At 43.5% G+C, this 24338-nt stretch overlaps 1 protein-coding gene across 7 annotated transcripts in view; it reads left to right on the top strand.

The window, feature by feature from the left end:
• Positions 1-23484, top strand: part of LOC311272635 (RNA-binding motif, single-stranded-interacting protein 3) — a gene marked incomplete at its 3' end in the record, with an annotated part of 290445 nt that extends 266961 nt beyond the window's left edge. For 5 of the 7 annotated variants that reach the window (XM_084379187.1, XM_084379188.1, XM_084379186.1 and 2 more), the window contains 4 exons: positions 6055-6165; positions 13200-13289; positions 15167-15291; positions 16312-23484. In XM_084379187.1, the coding sequence (XP_084235313.1) occupies positions 6055-6165; positions 13200-13289; positions 15167-15291; positions 16312-16315 (330 nt within the window). Of the gene's footprint in view, positions 1-6054; positions 6166-13199; positions 13290-15166; positions 15296-16311 lie in introns of those variants that run through there. The other 2 variants (XM_084379192.1, XM_084379190.1) reach the window with 2 other exon arrangements.
• Between the last annotated feature and the right edge of the window lie 854 nt (positions 23485-24338).

Here is a 24338-nt window from a genome sequence, read left to right as displayed (position 1 = left end):
ACCTGATTGACAGACAAATGAATCAATAAGTGGAAGGAGACTGATCAATCATCACTCTTGTTTTCATTTCATTGTGGAGGATAAACAGATAGCATAGATAAACATCTGTGCAGGAGGTGAACAATCTGTCATCGATGTCTGTCTCCACATGTTAATCTGTTAACATACATCCTTGTGGCCCCTCAGCTGCTTCATTTCCACAGTAACAATCCCCTCCCTGTAGATTCTTGTCAAGTTTGCAGTGAAGCTTTTCAAAACCTTTTAAAAAATGAGATTTCTAAATTTAAAAAATGACTGCGAAGGCCACGATAAGCCGCTATCTGCATCAATGTCAACTTATGAAGCTTCATTCATTGCTATTCATCAGTGTGCATTTCTGTGCTTCTTAAAGTTGTGTAAAATGAGCAGTTCTCTTCCCTGGCTTAGTCTATGATACGCTTTGTGTTGTCGACAGTCTGTGTCGGTAAGAGCAGGGCAGCCCTGGTAGTCTCTTAGCCCCGAGGAGGGATTCGTGCTTTGGATTAGCGTGAAAGACCCTGGATGCTGCCTCCCTTTTTTGGGCTTACACGAACAAAAAGGTGCCTGAGGGTATCGGGGAAACTGTGGTCACAGCCGAGGTAGGTGAAGGCAAAGTTATGGGCGGCTTTTGTAACAAACACAGAATAATAATTAAAAGCACACGCATTCAGATCGTGCTGGAACATTTAAATGTAGATGAAAGAAAAAGGCATATACACACACTACGCTGATATTAAAAAATTCCATAATTCCTTGTGTAAGTTTGTGGTTTCTGCGGCCGCGGTTTCATTGCCTACAGTTTATAAGCTTCAGGTGTGCAGGCCTGGAGTATTAGGGGTCCCTGGCATTCTGTACTGTATACGGTTACCAGTCAATCACCAGCAGATGTGCTATAACACCAGGCTTTCCAAACCAATAACGACTGAGTGAATAAGCTCAGTCTGTGTGCGTCTCGCTGGAGATGAAGAAATGTATATGTATTACTCTGCAGTGCGTGTGTCTCATATTTACCTCGACACAAAACACACTAACACATGCACACACACACACACCCAGCATCGGTATCCAAACCACTAAACCTCACATGGAGAAACCGACTGTCAAACACGGCGAGGAATGTGTTGAGTCGAACGCGGGTCCTCTTTCATGTGGACGACACAAGTGATGCTTTGTTTGAGTGGAAGACGGAGGAACACAGCCTCTGTCATTGTTTCACGTTCTCGAGGCTTTTAATGTGCCTCTTTGGTCTTTTTTTCCCTCCAAGTTTTCATACTTCACCTGTCGGGAAAGCTACACTCACTTTGAAAAATGTTGTTCACGCCCCGTTCTTATTTCTTACCAGGCTTTTACTGATTCGGTGGACAATGTCTGAGCAGTACTCTTCGCTAGTTTCAATAATCACATGCCTTCTTGCCAGCAGTGAGATATCAGGGCCTACGAGGTCAGGATCGGTGTGCGAGCTTCTCTTTGTGGCCTCAGGCTGCTTTCAGTTAGAGCGAGGGCATCGCCACCGCCTGAAGGTAGTGATATCTCGGCACCGGTTTGAAGCAACAGTGTAGATAGGCAATAATGTTGGATATTATAACCTGCAGCAGCAATAGAGGTGAGCGAAATGGCTCGCTGTAGGGATGCTTTCATCAGGGGTTTTAGGGCTGATGCTGATCAGTTTTGAAGTCGATATGTTTTACAGGTATTTAATAGGAAGCTTCTTGCTGCCATCCTGTAAAAATGTTTTCCTCATGCTCCTTTCCTCATTAATGATTTTTTCACTCTACATATGATCCAGATTACTGTCTTTTCACTTTGAGCAGAGATGTAAGTGCATATCCTAATACTCTATGGTTGCACGTTCCATATTTAGCAGTTTTGTTTCTTGCCGTGTCTTTCCCCCCTCTTGTGAAAACTGTGTATTTCTTCTCGTTCTTACAGTTGAGCTTAAGCAGAAGGCTGTTTTCACATTCATTGTTGAAAATTTTAAGAGGCAGGCTTTTAATTTTGATGTGTGTACAGTTTTGTGCAGGAATGAGCGAAATATTCACCAGGGAATGTTTAAAAGTTCACAGTATGCAGTTTAAGAATACTTGAAATTTGCAAGATAGAAATCCAAAAAAGGTTACGCTGTTGTAACGTGTGTCTGTCTTTTTCCTGCTCGCCTCGTAGTCAGATGGATGTAAACAGAAAAGCCACATTTTAAATTTGCATTCTGAAAACTGGATAAAATTCTGTGCAGCAAGAAACCAAATACTGAATTCCATAAGCGTGACGCTATCAACTGAACACACTGCCTTTCCCGACTGCATCTTGAGTCTGTGTAGGACTCGACAGGAATGTAAAACACTTCACGTGGTGGAGATCTTTTAGTCGTAATGGATCCGGCAGTAAAAACACTCGCTATCTGTGTGACTTTTATGTATTCTCCTTACACATTTTACAATAGTTACTTCTGATCAGCAACTCGAAAGACAAAGTGATGATTATGAGCTGATACCGATCAGCACTCCATCAGTTAGAGTGTTTCTGTTTACTCGTAATGAGCGGCCATTAAAAAACACGGCTGGTTGTAAGATTTTTTACAAGTTTTCTTATTTACTGTACGTCGTCTGCAGTCGTTGAGTGTATATCAGCCTATTTAACAACCAGGGGGATGATGTCGTCTGTCTCCTGTCTGGACCAGGATCAATACCATCTTAAGCAAGATGGGGTTTTCACACACACACACACACACACACACACCAAAACATATGCATGCATTGAGGAGATCTGTAAACATCATCTCATACATTTGTATCAGATTCGTCTGTAGCATCCATTATCTTGCTCTTTCTCTGTCTCTCTCGGGGGACAAATCAAAAACACATATTGTCTATTTGTGCCAGTCTCTTTCTCATTTTCTGTCCTCTCTAGTCGGACAGACACACGACGCGACAGACACCCACGCACACACACACACACACTAAAACCCCCTCTCTCACAGACACTCAGTCTCACAAACACAGAAAATCGAAATCACAAATCGGCTTAACTCTCCCTGACACGTCTGTGAATTAAGCCTTTCCGTTGCTCTCCCTTTCCCATTATAAAGGCATTGTCAGAGGCTGAATCGGTAACAGGTAGCCCACAGCTCCTGCTACCTCCCTCTCGCTCCTCTCTTTCTCTTTCCTTCTCTCCTCCTTGCCTTCTCTTCTTCTTCTTTGTCATCTCTGCCTTTCTCCCCATGCGTTCCTCAGCCTCCTCTCTCTAATTCTCTCTCCTCCCTCTCCCTGTCCGTCTCCTCTCCCTCCTGTCTTCCTCATGACCTCCATCAGCTCTCTCCTTAATCATCCCTCTCCTGTCCTCACGCAGTCTTTCTGTCCGTCTCCTCGTTTCCCCTCTCCTTTCTTTTCTCGTCCGTCACAGCCGGCGGTGAAACGGAACTAAGCACTAGGCATTTTCATTTTTCGCTACTTTAAACTTCAGCTCCACTACATTTCAGAGAAAAATGTTGTCCTTATTACTCCACTGCATTTACGTGACAGCTATAGATACACATTACTTTGCAGGTTCAGATTTTCCACACAAATTGAATAAGAGATGAGTTTTACATTGGGGTATCGTTAAAGTAATGGATCTGCATTGCTTGAGTAAAGTATGCCATGTCCTTCCTACGTTCTTAGTAATTAGTAGATTTCATTTCATTTTCATTTGTTTATTTCTTAGGGACAGTACATATTAATATAACATATAATATTAGTATGACTGTAAATATGTCAGAATTAGCCAAGAGGCTAGTTTTCATCCGTAGTCCCTGCTCAGATGTATAGTTGGCAACCTAAAATCGAGAAACAAGTTTTAAAACAACAATCATGATGTAAAGTATGTCAAAAAAAACAGTGCAAATGAGAGTGTAACAAAGCAACGACTGTGTGTAGGTCTCTACGGAGCATGTGCAAATGTTCGAAAACACAGTGAGGGCAGATTGACCACTAGTTAGCTGTTTGTGGATGGTGTCATTCTCACTGAAGATAGAAAGAATAAAAGTAAAAGATGCTAAAATGGATCGCCAAATATACTTAGGCTGCTGTTGATAAACCTGGGTGGCCTGCCCAAGTAAAGTCTATGTGTGGGAAACACTACAGTACATTCAGTTGACCAGAAAGCCATTTGATCTTAATATTTTAGTTTATTTGGACATGCAGGAAAGGAGGAAGTCAGGTAACCTTTGTGGCCATGGTAACAGTAATACAGCCATCCATGTTTTGTTGTTGTTGTTTTTGAAACGATGACAATAAAAATCTATTATATAAACTCTTGATTACCTTTGTGAAACAGAAGGAGTTTGACTGGGTTTAGGCAACAAAACTACTTGGATAAGTTAAGGAAAAGATGATGATTTGGGTTCACATAAGCACAGTAGTTAAATTTATTGAAGTGAAGTACATAAGTTGTTGATACCAGAGTGTGGGCCGTTAATAATATGCATCAATTAATCTGATTATGCAATTCTAACAACGTCATATTGTTGTTCAGGCTGATGTTATAAGCATAATTTGTTTGTCAAGTCCAGACTAATTTCAGGCACATTATGTTAAATCTTCCCAGTTTACATTATTTATCGTACAACATTTTGATCGAGTGTCGTGTCAGCCTGAGAGGCAAAAATGGTCTGTGAATGAAAGCCTCAAGTTTGTGTGGTGCAACCTCTTTTAATTTAATGATGCATAAATAATTAAGTCAACTCTAACTATGTTATAACGAGGTTAAGTTTCAACTGCCAAAGATTTGGGTTCACTTGGAGTTCCTCTTCCGACGCCGATCTCGGCTTTCCACTCGGCGCCTTTCTTTTTGTGCTGAGCTGAAACTCAGGGAAGGATCACATGAAGCTTGCACGTCGAGCGAGCGAGTGAGGGAGGAGAGAGGGAGTTAGCTGTGTTGAGAATGCAGGGAGTAGACAAGCAGAGCGATTCTGACAGGCTGTGTCTGCACAGTTTGTTCTCCAATAGGCCCACACAGAGTCACCAGTGGGGTGCGCACATGCACGCGCGCACTCGCAAACACACTTTATTGGAGTCGCACGCTCATACACACACACACAGATGCTGTCAGTCTCTTTCACACTTGTGCACGGATGCTGTTAGACACAGTGTGTTGCAGGCTTACCTACAAACCCACATAAACACTCTTACAACACAAAGTGAAAAGGGAGGCGAGCGGAGGAAAAGGGCTTGGTTTTGAACGCGTTCCTCCCGAGGCTTCAGTGCTGGGGAAATGGAGCTATCATGACAAGGGATGAAAGAGCAACAATGGTTTCATCACTTTCCCTCATGTTCCACTGCACCGTGAAAAAAGAAGCTCCTAGCGTTCTCATCCGCCTGTTAGGGAAAACATGCCGCGCATTATACCAGGAGGGGAGTGAGTGAGGGAGAGAGGGAGAGACGGGGAGGGAGAAAGCATCCTCTCCCATCAATCAATGAACCGCACAAACCCATATTGTTGATACATCAGCAGCCGATATTGATGATTTTGATGGAGCAAAGACAATAGTGTGTATCGATCTTGAAAAAGTCCCTGTGTTTTGTTCCCGTTTATCGACACTGTGCCTCTCCCTTTCTTCTTCTCTGGCTGCATTGTCCCTGTGTCACCCTCGCCTGGGCCCCATGCTTCTGTCTTCCTCTGTTATTATTGCTTTTATGTTTTTGGCGATATGATCTCCTCCCCCAACTCTTCTCCTTCCCGTCCTCCTGCTTACTTTTGTCACATTTCTTCTCCTCTCTAATCCTGACTTCCTGCCTTTCCACCTTTAGCCACCTCAACTCCAAAGTCTCCATCCTCCCTCACACTTTATCCACCTTTATACCTCCTTTCCCTTGCAAAATCAGTCAGCCTACTCTCTCATATTCATGTTTGCTTTGCTGTTTTCTTTGATATGTTTTTAAAATATTTCACATTGACTCATGGAGCACCATCAGCCACTTTGTGCAAGCTAATGGGAATCAGAATAAAGACTAAAAGTCATCAGTCATCTCACCTTCTCCTTGTCTTTTCCTCTCGTTCCACCAGGGTGCAGTGATCACGCCAGCCATGGACCACACTATGTCCATGCAGCCTGCCAGCATGATGGGCCCTATCACCCAGCAGATGAACCATCTGTCCCTGGGCACTACAGGAAGTGTGAGTACTCCCTCGCTGCGCTCCAATGAACCACCCACATTACACAAACACCCAAACACAAGCTTGTCTAGCCGCCATAAACCAGATGAGAGAAGCTCCCAAGTTGATTAAAAAATGATACACTCGTCTAGATGGTCTTGCGACCACGGCAGTAAGCTTTATGAGCAGCAAAGGCGGTGGTGCCTTCAGTAGTCAGGGGGGAAAACAACAAAACAAAAAACATCTTCACCTTACTATGCATGTTTTTTAGGGGTAACTTAAACAAATTCATAAACATGTAAACGATTCAACCTGAACGATAACCGTCTGGCTGCGGCCTCTCTTTGCATTTTCATACTCGTCGTAAATGCACAGTGACGCACGTTTCTCCTCTCCACCACGCCGACCTGGACCTTTGCGGATAGACTGAAGCACTGAAGGCGAATGCATGATGTTTTCATCCCTTTTAAGTGGAAATAACAGAACGTATTAGCGAACAGCTGACCCAAAACAGATGCAAAATGATTTAATCAGAAAAGAAAACAGTGTGCATTTAGCTACAGCTGCACAGTATTTTCCTAAAACAGACTTGTTCTGCCAGCAGCAGTTAGTTTCAGCTGATCGTTCTGTTGACAGTCGTAGTAGCAGTTAAACTTATATTTGTTACAACCACCGTTTTGTCATAACTGTGACCAAGCAAATATTAACAGGCGTTTTTTTTATTAGATACCCTGTCTCATCTATAGCCACTCTCTGATTTGTGATTTGTTAATGCAGTTTTTATGTGATCAGTTAACTGCTAATAACGGGAGCCGTTATACTAGCTGTCCGAGACAGAAGACATTTATGGTACCCGTTAATTTACTGTTGGGCTAACTGTTGTGTACTTTACCCTTTTCACTTTCACTCTGTGTGTTTACTAAATGGATTACAGTGTTGTACTTCCTGTGAGGACATCATGTTGTTTCTTCCTGAAATGAGGGACAGTTACACAGCATATCTGAATCTTTCAGAAAATACCATTAATAAGTAAAGCATTAGTTCGATTAATGAAGGAATATAAATGCAGGATGTAGCATTTCCAGTTTTTTTTGTGGTGGTCAATGAATCCAAAGCTTTATTGTGCTTCCAATGAATGCCCAGGTGCACTTTGAATGTATTTGTGGCTGTTTTGCTGTGACTCCTTTTCATCATACCAGTCCAGCTATGCAAAACATCTAAAAGTCAACATCTGCTCTTAAGAGTTGAGACAGAATATTAAACAAAGAAAACAGTATGTGTCCATTAAGCAGTTGGTACAAGGACTAAGTAGAGGCCTTTTATCTTTCCAGAACATTGTTCATGTAGCTCAAAAACAAAGTGCACATTGTGTAAGAGATGAATTTTACATTTCCTGTCAAGAAAGCCAAACCTTCTTAGGCTGTCGCCACATGTGCTCTGCCATGGAGCTGCCGTATCATTTGTTTGACACTGCATGCATTCGTGGCCAGATATTGAGAGAGCATATTTCCTCCCTGATCTTCCACATTAAACAGATTTCCTGTGAAGCTTAACAGTGTGACAGAGCTCTCTATTCTCCACCTTCCTCACTTTCACCCTCTAATTTCTGTCTCTCTCTTACGCTTTCTGTCTCACTCACTCTCTAAATCAAACATCAAGTCTATCACTCCATCAGTTTACTTTATTCCACGCACACACACTCGCTTGCAGACGCCGGCCCCTACACCAGGAACTCCCCCCTGTTTCAGGATCAAGTCGACTTAGAGGTGTCACACAGCTCTGAAGCCTGACTTCCTGCCCTAACCCTGCTGCCCCGGGGGCAGGCAAGCAGGCAGCTTTGCTGTGGGACTACGTTTGATCTCTCTGTGTGTGTTTGTGTGTGTGTGTATGATTGAAACAGTGCTGTATTGTACAGTTATCCATGTGTTTCCAGGTGAGCTGTCAGCGACTGTGACGCCATGTTGGCTCTGTCAGGAATGCCCCCACCCTAATCTGCCCCAGCTGTGCTAACAGCCAGGATTAGAGACAGGCTAATCTATGATGATGGCTTCTGATGTTTGATGGGTTGAATTATAGTAGAAAGTGGGTTAAGGCACTCTCTCTCCTTTTTTCATTTCTGGTTTACTCTGTCTGCCTCTCCCCTTTCTGCCTGCTTAGCCTTCCTGAGGCGATGTGCTGTGTAGCATAACGTCTCCACGGCTGAGCTGCACACAAGGCATGCCACACTTTATCATCTATCGGAATTGAGACATGTTTCCTTTAACTCTCATTCTTAAGCCAGATGTGGAAGCCCTTTTCTACTGGCCAATTGAGAAAGACTGTTAAAAGAGGGGTTATGAACTGAAATCTGTACCTATCCGTGTAGTAAACTGGACTTGACACCACATACTCTCCGAGCACATTCCTCATGTGTGCACACATGTGGCGAGGTTGTTTTGATTACCCCCGCCGGCCACGTGACTCCGCTTTCACCGCAGAAGAGCACCTGCCATAAGTAACATCTCCAAAGTCAACAACTTATCACGACAGCCTCTGGCCGCTGAAGGAGGAGCCACACCTCAGAATACTCTTGGCTGTTCCAGGGCTCTCTGCGGCTGTTTGTGTATGGCTGTGGCTTTCTTCTTCTCTCCAAGAAAAGAACCAAATGTTCCCGGTCCGCCCAGGCTGTGACACTGGTGTGGTGACCGTAGCTTTCCGAGAAGGCAGTGTTATTTTGCAGCGAGGATCGGCACGGAGGGTTAAAGGAAAACCTCGCCTAGTAATGAGGAAGCATGGAGCGCTGCCTGTGCGTGATGGTCACTGCTTTGGAATTCAGCTGCTTCACCAGAAAAACAACTTCTGTAGTCACCCAGCTGAGTTTGGCGACTGTCTATCTTGAACAACTTGATTACAGAATGCTAAAGAACCTCAGGCCTGCTGTTTATGGATGGCACACATAAACATGCCATCCGTGCCCCCTCGCTGATTAAATTTACCGCGTTTGGTGCCTATCGCCTTGTTACTGATTTATTTACCATCTTCGAGCTCTCGCCACTCAACACGAGTCTATCTGTGACACTTTGTGTTAGTTGCAGTTGGTGTGCATGTGTGGATGTGCACACGCTGTCATTTCTAGTATCTGCGTGTGTGTCGGTGTCTGCGTTTGTGCGCGAGCGACACAGTGTTTGACATGACAAGAGGTGACCTTCCCTCTGTGTTCTCCATCCTACTCCTGTCATTGCATGTAGAACCCAGGTCTCTGTTGTCATGGTGATTGACAGCCTCTCTGTCCCTGGAAGACAGATTTGTGTGAAGCGCTTTCCTCTATTATCTGGGCTGTTTCCCTTGCTTTTCTATGACAAAGTCTAAGTACAGTGAGTTATTCTGCATTTCCATAAACAATGCATGGCTATATTTAACCTTTACTCACCCGGGGTAAGTTAACTGAGCGTGCACGCTCTTCTCGTGTAGCGTAGTAACACATGTTGACATGGTGGGTCCCTCCAACACTGCGCAGTTAGGCCCTTTTATGGCATTGTTTTTGTTTTGTTTTTTTTCCACAATGCATTCTGAATGTGTTTCAGGGCTCTTAGCCAAGAAATGTGAGTGTGGTGCATGAGTTGTGCCACTTTTAAATGAATTTTAATGTTTTGTATTTGAAGTTTGTTCTCTAACTTTTCATGTTCCTTATAAATGTATTCTGAATCTAAATTGTGCTCTGAATATGACCTTTACTCTGAATTTAAATTATATGTTGTCAATTTGTATGCACATTAAATGCATAAACTTACAGTAAGCAACAGACGCCGCAGTGCAGTCAGATTTGGGCCTGATACTCTGAATCTTGATTACAGATAACAGCAGTCATTTTGTGGGACAGAGTTAACTGTTTACTGCATATTTTGGAGTCCGTCTAGCATTTTAACTTAAAGATGTGCCGATCATCTTTGCTCATTGTTTTTACAGCCTTCAGCTGTAGTGTAGTAGAGGGAGAATACAGTGCTGTAGCACTGGACAGCACTAAAGCATGTAAACCTATTCTAGTACTAACCCAAAATAAAATGATGAACCTGAAAATGAGCATAATATGTCTCCTTTAACAGAAGTGCTCCAGAGCGCTACGAGGGTTCAAAAACTCCACAGGGTACCTTTAATGCTGAAATAGTAATATGATATACTGTAAAAGCCTGCTGATAAGAATGTGCTTAAGGAGGTGATTAAAAAGATGACAGTGATTTTGCCAATATACATTACTGCAGGCGGGTGGTTAACAAAGCCTGAGGGCCGAGATATGGAGGGCTTTTCATGGTGAAGTGGTACAGCACTGTGATTCACAGCCGCTGGTGTGCAACTCCAATAGCTTCCATCGTGTTGGAGCCCCACAGCTAAGATCAATAGTCATCAGAGCCCATCCCCTCGCTGCTCTGCCATTAATAACCCAGACTGAGTGGCTGGATGCTCTTGCCTTGACCAACTGTTATCCTCTAGCTTGGACACGATGCAACAGAACAGCATGTCAACACGGAGGGGATGGATGGATGTGGAGTGACAGACATAGAGGCGGATGATTTATTTAAACGTGCTAACGTGCCGCGCTTCATTCCACCAGTGCCAGAACAACACATTTCTGGAGAAATAGAAAACTTAAAGCAGAAAAGTAAACTTTCCTATCATGTACCCGTCAAACAGAAATTGCAGTGCCTTAAAAGATGCAGAGGCCCAAACCACTGTGGTACCAGAGTGGTTCTGTCTATGGTATGGATTTTTGTCCTTGTGTTGCTGCATTGCGGTCTGACTTCACACTGTAGTTCTAGCTGTATGTCATGGAGAGTGATGGTGGAGAAGAGACTTAAGGAGTCCATTCACACCAGCCTCGTTAAGGAACTATTCAGGCCTCCTGTTCATCAAACATACGCACACGCCATCTGTTCCAGGCGCAGGTGTGCGCGTGCATGTGCATAGACACGGTGGCTACGTGTGTGACTGCAAGAGCGAAACACCATTTATTGCCAATTAGGGATGCTTTATATCGCCCAAACCTGTCCCCTGACTATGGACAGGGAAGTATTAAAAGAGTTGAAATTGGACAAAAATCATCTTTATCACCATAGCAACCCAATTCACTGTAGCCAGGCTTGACATCCCCCTGACTTTCCACAGCAGCGACTGCAGAAATATGCCCTGCTCAACCTGCCACATTAAATAGGTTAACTAATGGTTATGGTAGAAGAAGAAATCTTATCTTATTAAATTTTCTTGTTAAATCTAATTTAAATTCCTCTCAGAGTCCTGCAGAGAAATATAACATTTCAAATGGACATTCTCCCTTTGACAGGGAGATTTTGATATTGCTAATTATCTCCCGCTTCCCTTCATTTGCTTTCATGCAGCCCTCACAGGTGAGTAGGCTGAATAAGTTAATGGGAAGGAGAAGGCGAAGGCAAAAAAAAAAAGTCCAGAGGAAAATTGGTATGCATGGTTTGGATTCACCAGGGAGAAGGTCACTTCAACAATCTGATAGGCCCTTTTAGACGATAGCAGGTTGAGAGAGAGCGGGAGGGAGAGAGAGAGCGAGTGACAGGAAGGTGAGAGGGAAGGAGCGATGACACAGAGAGGTAATGTGGTAATGTGTCAGGAAGTCTGGATATGCCACCTCACCCCGTCCTGAGTGTGACAGCCCTGGAGGTGTGATAACCTTAAATTCACATGCACGGACCCACACAGTCATACGAACGCACACTAACATCCATCCCAGGGCATCCTCCTGGCCATGTGCAGCGACGGTGGGGGAGTTAATCACCCATGTCCATGGCCTTTAGCTGCTCTCATTAGCGGTGAGCGGTGGAGCCGTACCCGATCCATTAGCAACGCTGCCGGTAATGACACTTCACCAGCACCGCCGGGCCCACGGCCAAGAAAGGCTCCGCAGCCCGGCACAGCCCCTCCATTACTGCCTCCTACTGCATACTGCCGCCACGCTTTTTAGCACTGGTGAGGGGGACTGAGAGGCGAAGGGGAAAAAATAAGACAGGCAGAAAGGGGATTGTACTTCCCTTTTTTCCTTGGTCCGGAAAAGCAGCAGGAAGGCGAGGAGAGGCAGAGAGGCAGCCTGGTGGCTTTTATCTGGGATCACATCCGCTGGCGCTGTACTGCAGCATTATCGTTCCAAGCCTCTTTGTCTTTGTCTGTCTCTCACAGGCTCACACAGAGATACACACACACACACACACACATGCATGTATGTTCCCGGACACCCAGGAGAGCGCATGCATGCAGTACATCCACATGCACAGCCGGACAGGCAAATACTGATAACTCATCTTTTTATGCACAGGCATGTGTTAATTAAAAAGAAGCCCACACACACACGCACACACTGGTAAATCAGGCTTACACTGGCACGCAAGTTCACTACACACACACACACACACACACATTCACACACACACAACATTCATTCACAGCAAGTCCCAGAGAAAGCCTCACACAAAGTGCTGTGTCCTCATTCATATTGCATGTGAAAGCCCCTCGGCTGTCATGTTACCGAACTTGTGTCACGTCTGTAAAATGGCCATCACGGAGAGAGCGAGCACCCAGTTAAAAGCCAGGGCAGGCATGACTAAAGGAATATAGGCCACAGGCAACATACCTCCTGCTTTCTCCTTCCTCTCTCTCTCCTTCACTTCATTTCTTTCAGCTTTTTATGATTTTCTTTTTTTTTTTCATCTTCTCAGCTGTGGTCTGGTGCATTCGCTTGCCTGTGAAGTTTTGGTGGAACAGCAGGACATCTCCTCTTCCTCCTACTCCTCTGTCTACCTCTCATACATCTCTTCTACTCTCCTCTGCTCGGTTGAGAGCGCACACACATTCTCTTAGCGCCCTCCAAAGGACGCTGAGGGCACTGCAAGCTCTCATTCGGGGGATAATTGCAGTGAATGAAGCTTTCCAGGGAATTGTGAATTTGTCTCCCTCGCCCCATCTTGTTTGGGGATCGCAAATTTTACGAACCTGTGTGTTGCATGTCGTATCTCTGTCACGGGATTTTGATATATGTGTGTGTTTTGTTTGTGTTTCAGTACATGACTGCTGCAGCTGCCGCAGCGCCTATGCAAGGGACCTACATTCCCCAGTACACTCCTGTGCCTCCAACAGCCGTCCCTGTCGAAGTAAGACCCACAAACATGCACGCGTTACCTACCAATAAATAATAATTGGTCTGTGTTTACCCAAAGGAGGACATCATTACTCCTGACAGCCCACTCACTTAAGCCCACAAGCGCTCCCTTCGTCCATTCCCGAACCTGCTCACCACATCAACACATCCAAACAATCATTAAATAGACAGATTACATTTGAAACACGCTGTGAATTGCCCTTATTCTCTCTAAACTAATGGCCTTGCACCGCGAAGCAAACAGCCCCGGATGAAAACTGCAAGCAAAGCAGGATGAGTCAGAAGTTTTATAGTATTTGGGAAAGACATTTGAAGTCAGACTTTGTCACTTCTTCGGCGGCTGTCTGAGCTCCTGGCAGGTTCGTGCAGTCCAGTCTGAGAAATGATGAGCGTGGAAAGCGGGCGGGCCGGCGAGGCGAACGGGCCGGCTGTCTGGCGGCTGACAGTGCAGTCGTATTCAGATGGACTATCAGTCGTGTATCAAATGACAGCAGCTGAAGTGAGACACAGTGCCGGCGGTGCTATCTCTCTCTCTCTCTCTCTCTCTCTTTCCCTCTCCCCTCTCACAGCCGGTCCGGGCTGGTAGGTAGCTGCAACACACACACATCCGTCAGCCACGGAGGTATGGTTAGCCCACCAGCCACGGACAATGACAGCTCCCCCTGACAGAACCATTAGTCGCTCCTCCCCACCTCTTACGTCCCCCTCCTCAGAAAGTTCCTCATGAAGGGAGGAGAGAGATGTAGTTGTAGTGTAGCCCCTGGCGCCTCTTACCTATTTCATCCTCGGCGTCGTCCTCTCAATGCCAGCGTCAGCAGCGGGGTGTACATCACTGTATCAGCCAGTGTCTGGAGGGCTGATGTATGGACAGGACGCAGTATCCTTGAGAGCTTGTTAAAGGTGATTGAGGCGACTCAGTGATGGGGACAATCGGTAACGCCAGACACATAAAAAGGCTCAGAGGTTGTTGTGATGAATTCAATGCACAAGGCCGTCTTTAAAGACTTTTTCAAACACATCTGCAGGCAGTTTGGCACATTTTGTACTTTTTTGTTTTATTATGCGTGTATTTTTGACTCACATGCGCTGATCACTATGCAATGTTCAAATCACAGTAAGGTGATTTCACTTCTGCATTGTTCGTTGTGTATTTTATTTAACCACCTAAGTTTTATTTTTCTTACAGTGCTTTGCTGATGCTGTTCCTGAAAAGTTCAAATGCAAAACATTTATTGTTATATGGCTGCACCCAGTGTTGTTTAAAGTGTCCAAAAGTCATACTTGAGTAAAAAGTAACAATATCAATGTTAAAATGCTACTTTGGACAAAATGAAAGTCACCCATACGAATACAACCTACTCTACCCTAGTCTTAAAGTGTTTGCTCTTATATGTGTAAAAACAATATTTTAGTAAATTGGCTTATAAATGTGTTACTTTGGTTCTGATGTAACATGATATCTGCAAAGTAATAAGTAACTAGAGTTTTCAATAAATGTAGTGGAGTAAAAAGTCATATTTGCCTGTATAAAGTAGCAGAAAATGGAAATACTCAAATAAAGTAAAAAATACCATAGAGTATCGTACTTGAGTAAATGTACTACAAAACGACTTGGCATACTTTTATATCATCTGTTGTAGCCTTATTATTGATATGATATGAATAAAAAAGCTCCTTCATAGGGATAAATATAACAGCATTAGAGGACAACTGTCTCCTCCAGGACAGGAAGGACGTGCACCAGTACAGGTGTATCCACAGTTTTATTCGCCGTCAGTCACATACTTTTGGACAGAAGGTACTAACCGTTGCAGAGAGACGCTTGTTAGAGTTCAGAGCTGACACGTCTCCTCTCCTGTGTGTCCTCAGGGAGTGGTGACGGACGCCTCCCCCCAGACAGTGGCTCCCTCGTCACAGGAGGTGGCTGGCCAGCAGCAACAGATCCAGGTGGACAGCGCTGCCGACCATGTTCCTGCTTACTCATACCAGTCCAAGTAAGTTGGAGCTGCTGTCAGCCATTTTAACATCGTATTCCCACCTTACAGGGCAGTTTTTATTATTATAAATCAATATTTTTTTGATTCATCATTATTTTTTTACTTTTATTTGCTTTTTACTTTATTTATATTTTATTTTATTGCATATATTAAGTGCTTTGATTTTCTTCAGGCACTGTTTACTTATATCAGGTCATTTCGTGTCACATAAATTCACAGACAGGTTTATTACTCACTCAGTAAATCTAACTTGTGCAGACAAGCTTCCAAACTTAGATATTTATACGAGCTTGTTTATCAAACTGGTAGTGATGTTGTGTTTATTTAATACTGTGAATCAGCAGAAAAGAGATTTGTTTTGAACATTTTGAGAGTTCAAAAAAACAAACAAATACTTTGAGTTGATACAAATCACAGAAAGAGAAAGCAGAATATAAGAAAATAAATGTATTTTTGTTATTCCTTTTACTTGGTTGTCCTTTTCAAAAGATTTACTGCCATTTTGATTTACTTAACATTGTTTCTTTACATTCTAGCCTGTCAGGATAACATCTAATGGCAAAGGGAGGTTTAGACAGCTCAGCATCCACCGTTCCTACTCAGGAACCTGCTCAGTAAAATTTAAATAGCAGCCCGGTCTAATATCAAACACATCAGCGGCAAAAACAAAATCAGTCAAATTGCGGGGTATCTCTCTTTGACGAGTACGCTCACTTCAGCAGCACAGTACAAAATACTGATCTGGAAATAAAATGAAATGAGAGGACATAGTGGTGCCATTATAAAATGACTCAAATTATTCCTGACTGCTGTTGTCGTTCTGGCAGCTCCTCTGACCTGATCAGAACGGCGTAACGCGCTTCATTTCGCTTCAGTCTTCTGACTTTGCTGTCAGCTGTCAGCGCTGTTGCTTTCTCTGTGTTTGTAATATTGTGCTTTGATTACAACCGCACCAACCCCCCCTCTCCTCTCTCTTTCTCTCCGTCTTTCTCTCTCTGTTTTCTCCTCTTTCATCAGATAGCAACGGCCTGAGCGAATGTTCCTGTGACAGCGTTGCCTTGAGACAGAAGGTGGCTGCACTGTGAATGTGAGGGAAAGAGAAAAGAAAGAGATTGCTTCCAGATTGCCCAGGCACCAAAAAAGAGACACTTTTTTCATTTCCTACCTGGCCTACGAGAAAAAAAAAAAAAAAAAACTCAAGACGGAGGTAAAGAGTGCTGAGGAAGGGGATGGGGAAATTGCTGGGCACAGTGCAAAGAAGTGAAATTGTTTAGTCTGGGAACCTGCCTGAAGGGCTGGGCTGAAGCTTGAAAAGTTTCTCTAAGAAATATCTCAACCAGTAAAGAAAAAAAAGACAAAAAAAAACAAAGAAGAAAATGACAAAAAAAAAAAAAGGTTGAATGCGCAGGTAGGTGATGAAGTTTATTTTGTAATTAGAAAAGAGGAGTCAAGTTTGAGATACACACAGAGATTGTCTTCCTCAGATATTAAGCTACAATTTCTTTTCACTCTTTTTTATGTTCTAGTGTTAAATTTTAGTTTTCTAGATATATTCGAAAACAAAGTGTTTTTTTCTTTCTTGAATCTTCATGGCCTTAATTTGAAGGGCGCCAGAAACTTTTTACAGAGTTCAAGTCTGACGTCTGGTTAGGAGAAAAAAAAAAAAAAAACAACAAGCAAAACGAAATCAGTCTCTTGGACCACTCGGAGGGTACAAGACACTGGATGAGTTGTTCTAAAGAGGAAAAAAGAATCTATCACATAAGCTGTACAGATTTAATAGAGAAGAGCTTTTTTTCGTTTCTTCGTTAGAAGAAAACTTTGATAATTATTATGTCAGAGGTAACTAAGTGTCAGAAGAAAACAAAATGTCTGTTGGGGAAAAAGACTCGGGGGAGGGCGGTGTCGGGGGGGGAGAAGATGCTTTGAAGAGATTTTTCACAGTGAGGAAAAAATGAAAACATAAGAAAAACATGCTGCATTGTAGATGCAGTCTGTTGCAAAATGCTGAACTTGTTTTTTATTATCATAATTATTATTTTACATGGCAAAAGTTGCTGTCAATGACATTAGTGCTTTTTATCTGCCACATTTTACCTTTTTTATGAGCTTTAAGATGTTTTTAGCCCGCTTTGCTTGTCACACTGCAAAAAGAAAAAAAAAAGAAAAAAACAAACAAAAAAAAAAAAGACGAAGAAAAAAAATTATAAAATGAACCAAAAAAAAAAAATTACGGAAAAAAAAAAAATTCTGGCAGTGAAATAAAAATTCTGTAGATTCAGTAGGAGCTTACGGTTTAAACCAATCAGTGCAAAAGCAATAGAAGAAATTGTTGACAATTTCTGTAGTCTTTCCTAGTTGTGGATCAAATGCAGCCCATGGATGGCCATTTTTATACCAAAGATGAAGAGACACTCTGAACCAGAGTTTTTTTGTTTTGGGTTTTGTTTTTGTTTTCCTTTTCAGTTTTCGGTTTGATTTTGTTGTTGTTGATGTTGTTGTTGTTGATGATGTTAATGTTGATATCGTTGTTGTTGTTGTTGCTGTTGTCGTTGTTTTTTATTTGACCTTGATGGCCGGACCAGTCCTTACTATCCTTCTTGACATCTTCTTTTCACCGGGTTTAAGCTACTTTTCCACGGTTGTCCAAGCTGTTACACATACACACACACACACACACACACACACACGCACACACACACACATCTAAACATACACACACTTACTGTACAACCTCACACACACATCAAACAGTATTTAATGTGTGATGCAACCAGTGGCAGTCCTACCAAAAGTCCTTCTTCTTCTTCTTCTTCTTCTCTTCTTGTCTTTTCATTTCTTTTTACGTCTCGTCACTTTTGCGATGCTTTCACACACCGTGGGTGCATTCCACCTCTCAGATCCTGCAGGGAAAACTTTAGGAAACAGATTCAGTGGTCGTCGACACATTGCCTCCAGCTTTGTCCTCTTAGTGATTTCTGTCCTTTTGTCTCTTTATCTCTTCAATTCAACCATAACTAACTCAAACATTTCTCAGCATACTGAGCTTCAGAGTTGAACTGGGAATCTCCCTGCTGCTGTTTGAACTCATGTTAATCTCTGTCATGTAGAATCACCAAACCCAGGTCACTTTCTTTTGAGTATTTATCTGCCCAGAATACCAGATGAGTGGTGTTTTGCCGCGTATTGTACATCAGGTAAGTGAAGAAAAAGCTCTATAAATCTGACTTTGAAGTCTTTAGCAATGATTGCATAAACTTGAATAGTACTGGCTCAATCTATTTGGCAGCCAACGCATTCTCAAACAGCCGGGGGCTTTCTTCGATTTCGCCCTCTTGTTTTTAGGGTAGATATAAAGCTACTGCCAGCATCTGGTTAGCTTAGCTTAGCACAAAGACTGGAAACAGGGGGAAACAGCTAGCCTGGCTCTGTCCGGTAACAAAATCCGTCCACCAGCACCTCTTAACCTGACTAATTAGCTCGTTATATCTCGTTTGTTTAATCCGTACAAAAACATGAAAGTGTGAATGGGGAAAAAAACCAAAAACGTACTCGTCTTCAGTCAAGTAAGGCTACCAGCAGAGATTTTAGGAAGTTACTGTGAAGAAATGTCACACAGGTCCTTTAAAACACCTGAACAGAAGCTTAATTGACTCTTTTTAAACCAGGGAACTTCGCTTTTGTAAGACCTGTTTACATTGTAAGACTACCATCACTCTGTGACACTAACGAGGCATGGCAGCAGTGTGTTTAAAGGCTAGGAAAGGACCGTCTGTCTTGAACATCCCCCCGATCATTTGCCCAACCCAAGCAGGGGAGGTCAGCACACCTGTGGGAACTAACTACACCCCTCACCAGCCATAACAAGACGTTGATGGCAGCTCCTTCCTCGACCCCGCCGCTGAGTGTCAGTTACACCCCTGTTTGTCCCAATTTGTTGCACAAACAACCCCGTCTCATCCTATCCTGTCTTTCCATCCCAGAGCTGTGTGAGGTTTCCAATGATTTCATCTCCGAGGATTGTCCCCTGAAGAAATTGCCTGTGGGACAGCAGCCATTACAGCAGCCTTTTGTGTGTCAGGAGCGCTGTGTGTCTTCTCTGTTCGCCCATGTCCGCCTGCACTGCCCCACTGTGGTTCTACAGCACTAAAAAAAAAAGATTTTTTTCCCTGCTTCACTGGCACCATTAATGTGCCATGGCCAAGCCGGGCTCCTTTTGCTCTCATTTTCCCTCATTCTCTCCCTCTTCCCCCTCTCTCTCTGAGGTTTCTTCTCTTTATTGGATGGTGCAGAAGCAGAACCACAAACCAATTTCAGTCACTCTCGCAATGAGGCTTGACGGGCCCAATTTGTCTCCCTCCGGGGCAATAGGATCCACTCCAGTGTCCCTCAAAAGACCCCTTTCTTCCAGACAGAGAGGGAGCTTTTTGTTTGGTGACAATTGCAATTGAGCTCTTGCAGTTCATGTGACTCACTCCAAGTCCAGCGCTGCACTTCGGGACGCGATGGCATGTTGTGTGCACATTACAGGCGAGCTATGTCATCACGCGTGGCGATGTTTGTAACGAACAATCAAATTGTACATCGAGTGCCTTTTAAAATGAAGCTTCCAGATGATTCCAAATGTGAAAGCAAAAGCACACGGGAGAGCTTGTTTGATTCAGCTGTGCTAAATAAATGCTACACAATATCGAAGCCACTCTATGGTGCTAAAGAGGAAGCGGTCTCCGGGCTGGTGCCTTCGTTGTGTTCAGACGGCCACTGTTGTTCATTTTGGCCATGAACTCACACTTAACAGGCCACCTGTCCGCTCGACGACACACAAAAAGAAACAGGCACACAGGTTCCCGAAGTGAACTATCGTCAGAGTCATACGTACGTTATCTTTTTCCTCAGTCACAATGTAAATACCTGCTGTGTATTCTTTTCCTCTCCACCAGCGGAGGTCAAAAGCCAAATGCGTCATTCAGACTGTCTCTAAATGACCGTTCAGCTGTTTATTGTCCAATCAAATCAACACCTGCCCTTTTCCTTTCATCCGGTCTGACACTCTACATCTGCTTCCACTTGCCTCGAGGCTGTGATTTGCTCTTATCACCCAACGAACAAGTCTCTGCCACATAACAGTCTTTAACAGCTAATAACTGACAGACGAGCTCCCCGGACTCGCCCTCATCACTCATCTGTTTCGCGTGAACTCATTGTATTCCACTTTTAAGTGTTCCTGATTAAACAACGGAGCTGCTAAACTAAAACGCCACCAGTTTTAAGCTAGTATGTGTGTGTCTGTGAGCGCGTGTGAGGAGCTGCTTTATCCGACAGCTCAACTTTTAGCGAGGTGAAGAATACAGCATAGCTATAACCAAGTTCTCTAGACGTATACAGCTGCTGTTTTATAGAGTACAGAAGACATTTTTGAAGCTTAATAGGACTCATAATGCAGGAGTTGCACATCAGAGAGCAGAGCGTCCTACAAAATGGCCTGAGATTCAATAGTAATGGCATTACGGGAGATAGGATTACAAATAGCCAAGAGATTATGGAAAAACTGCACAACAAAGAATATCAGCTCTATTTTGCTAATGGAGATTCAAGACAGAAAAAGACGTTAAGGCATGTGTTTGCTTTTGGTGTACGCTACCAATATATAACAGATCTGAAAGATTACCCGGCTGAAAAAAAAAAACAGAAATGGCTTTTTCTTAATAGCACAAGGGCATAATGTACCTTTTCAGAATACCAATACCTTTGTGGAAGTGTACAGAAGGCATGCCTGCAATTTTAAGGAGGCTGTAGCAGAAACGCTCTGCTCAGCCCATGTGTCAGCACAAACCAGGAGCCGGCTATACCAAGAGACAAAGTCTATGTGTGTGAGAAAGAAAGAAGTAAGAAAGAAAGCAAGAGAGAGGGATCATTAGCTACTGTTGCCGGGCAGGAGTGGTCATAGCGTGGAGTTTCTTTCAACGTCCCCTGTACAGGACTCCAAGAGAGCTGACAGGGTTGACCTAACTTAATAACAAACCCTCCACCCGTCCGTTAAAGTCAATTCCGTTCCCTTCGTTCCCTTTCTTCAAGTCCACATCAGCATCTTTTTCAGCTTTAGAAAAAAATTTAAAAAGACTCTGCTGCTCTCTAGTCGTCCTATGATCTCACTTACTCTCAGAGAGGATTGTCCAAAAATCCAGGGGCCTGTTTCGCAAAATTCGCAAAGTACGAGCTGCATTTTGCAGCGTGACATCATGACCTCTTGTATGAGCTTCGACACTTTTCACTAATCCAAACAAACGCCACACTCTTCTGCTGCTGCAGTTTCAATCGTTTTTGTGAAACGGGCTCATGGATTGTGGGAAAAGTTGCAGCTATCACGTTCATTATTTTCAGCTAGCAAGACAGCATGTCAGCATGTCATTCATATTTCGGAGTAAAGGTCGCATTGATATTGTTTGCTGCCATAGTGCTAAAAAAGTTTATGCAATCATATAATAAACATTTAAAATGAAGTACATTGGTAACACTTGATAATAACTACCATTAAAGGTGCAGTGTGTGAGAATTTTGGTTGGAAAAGTGTTGACGTATGTCGAAGACATCTGTGTATTGTGTCGCAGAGATATCTATCAAGTGAGCATACTAACAAGCTAGCCCCAGGTCTGTCCTGTCTCGTAATATCCATAGAGCTCCTAGTCCAGACTGCTAGCTGCGAAGCTAACTGAGCTAACTAGCTAACGGCAGCTTCAGTTACTCTGGTGATCTGCTGCCCCCTATTTGTTTGGATGATAAATTTGAGAGGCGGCTACTTCTTACGTACCGCACCTTTAACAAATGATACATTCAAAGCAATTCATAGCAATTGTTTGCTAACAGTGAAATAACTATTAACAAACGGTAAATTAACTATAAATTTACTATTTATTAATAATGGTTATTATAAAGTGTTACCAGTGTATGTTTCCTGAGCTTAACTGTGTATCAATGACAATATTTAAATGACTACAATGCAGTAACTCTCACTCACCTGGTACCCCAAGAAAAAAAAATCTGATGCTCTAAACTGTTTTCCACCCACTGTTTGATGCAGGAATCCGTTATAATACTGTACATCTGGAGCGAATGATTTTCACAGTCCTGTTTGGATAACACACACACTCTCTCAACAAGGAAAATCTTCTCTTCTGTGAGCTTACACTTCTCCCAGATACCTGATAAATACAGATCTTGAGACGTTATCTACATAGTAGCTTTCTCCGAGGCGAGGTACTTCACTGCCTTTTAAATAAACAGTCCTCTCAATCCGTCCCTAACTCACCGACCCTCACAATCACTGCCGCCATCACTAAATGTGGCATGCTCCAGAGAGTCATTAATTCCCCACTGTCGTGGGAGTAAACTCATAAAATGTATCACATGTCATACTCGCGGATTCATCCTTCCGAAACGGAGTCGTAGCCATTCCACATTGATCCTCCCGTGTTAGGAAAACAGTAGTTCAGAGTTACTCTCACAGCCCATCTCCCACAGAGTGTAAAGGAGAACCGTGGCTCAATAACTCATCACAGACCACCACATACACACTCACACACACGCACACACACTCTCTCCACACACATAATGCAGTGGGAAAATTGCTCAAACTACCCCCCACAAGAGCGAGGCCCTGTGCTTTTTAATTGATGCTTCGGTCCACCTTTGATGAGAGCTATCGATTGGCCACACAACCCCAGGAGCTCAGCCAGTCAGCCAGCCAGCAAGCAACCTCCCCATCCCCCCCACCCCCACCCCTCGTGGAGTTCAAACAGCTCCCGGAGAAATACAAAATCCAACAATGACTAGGAAATGGCCGACCAAATTGTTTAGAGATAGCCAGCGCAGAAAGTGCGTCAGGCGTGGGATTCGTTTAAAAAAAAAAAGAGGAACTATTTATTAGGACAGCAGAGCGGTTTTTGATTTTGGCGTTTGTTTTTTTTTTTGTTGGGTTTTTTTTTTGTTAGTTTTTCTCTTTTTGTTTGTTTTTCACTTTTCTTTGTTTCAGCGCCGAGGAGGACATGGTCACGCCTCGCACACGCTGCTCAGTGTGTGTGATCTTTGAGAAAACTATCTGTACATCTGTGGATGTTAGGATTTGACTTGGGTTTTATGAGTTGTTTTTTTCTCTCTGATGAAGCTTTCAATAAAAAAATGTGGAAAAAAGCACCAAGGAGCGCTGTATTTCTTTTCATCTGCTTCGCAAATGATTGTGTTTTTCATCACAGCTGGCTGTTTTTCCTGTCCTCAAGCCATTATTATGGAAACTTCTATTATGCGCCGAGCATCCTCCGAGGAAAAAGCACACACACACACACCGAACACACCATCTTCCACATAGCCTATTATCTATATGACTAAATTGCAGTGGGAAGCAAGAGGAAGCCCTATTATTATTATCATCCAGCCTGATGGCACATGCTGCACATTGACCTTGGTCCCTCACTTCCTCTCATAATTACAGCCTTCGCAAATGGAGCTAATACCTCTCGATGGGATTTCCCCCATCACAGCTCGCACGCACTTGATTGGGCGTAAAGTGGTCATAATCAAAGATGGAGGAGCCTGCTGGAGGAAGAAGTGGATCGATGGCAATCAATCTTCCTCTTCACTCTCATTTAGGCCCAATCAATTGCTGTCCTTGTCACCTCCTAGGGACGCCTGTTCTGTCAATACCGAGGCTGCACAGTAGCCAAGTTTCCACTGCCTGAGACGTCTCGGCGAAGATCAAGGCAACAAGGCCGGCGCTCCAAGACAAAAGACATCTTAATAGAGAACAATTGACCGCTCGGATCAGACCGAGTGTGTGTGCATGTGCGCTCGAATGTGCATGATTGGGTCACAGCTTCCTTTTTTTTTTATGCATCTGAGAATACACAGAAGCCCCTCAGTGCTTGACAGAGATAACTGCCGGTGTAGTACATTTACAGCAATTTAAAACATTTTACTGCTCTGAGAGACTCCTCCAGGGTGCCATGGTTTTCTCCACTGCACACTCACATGGCTGTTAAATCTGGGGAAAT

Source organism: Pagrus pagrus, assembly GCF_965226575.1.
Source record: "Pagrus pagrus genome assembly, chromosome: 17".
In the NCBI taxonomy this organism is placed as follows: Eukaryota; Metazoa; Chordata; class Actinopteri; order Spariformes; family Sparidae; genus Pagrus; species Pagrus pagrus.
Note: the sequence above shows the minus strand (reverse complement) of the source record. Positions and strands in the feature narration are given on the sequence as shown.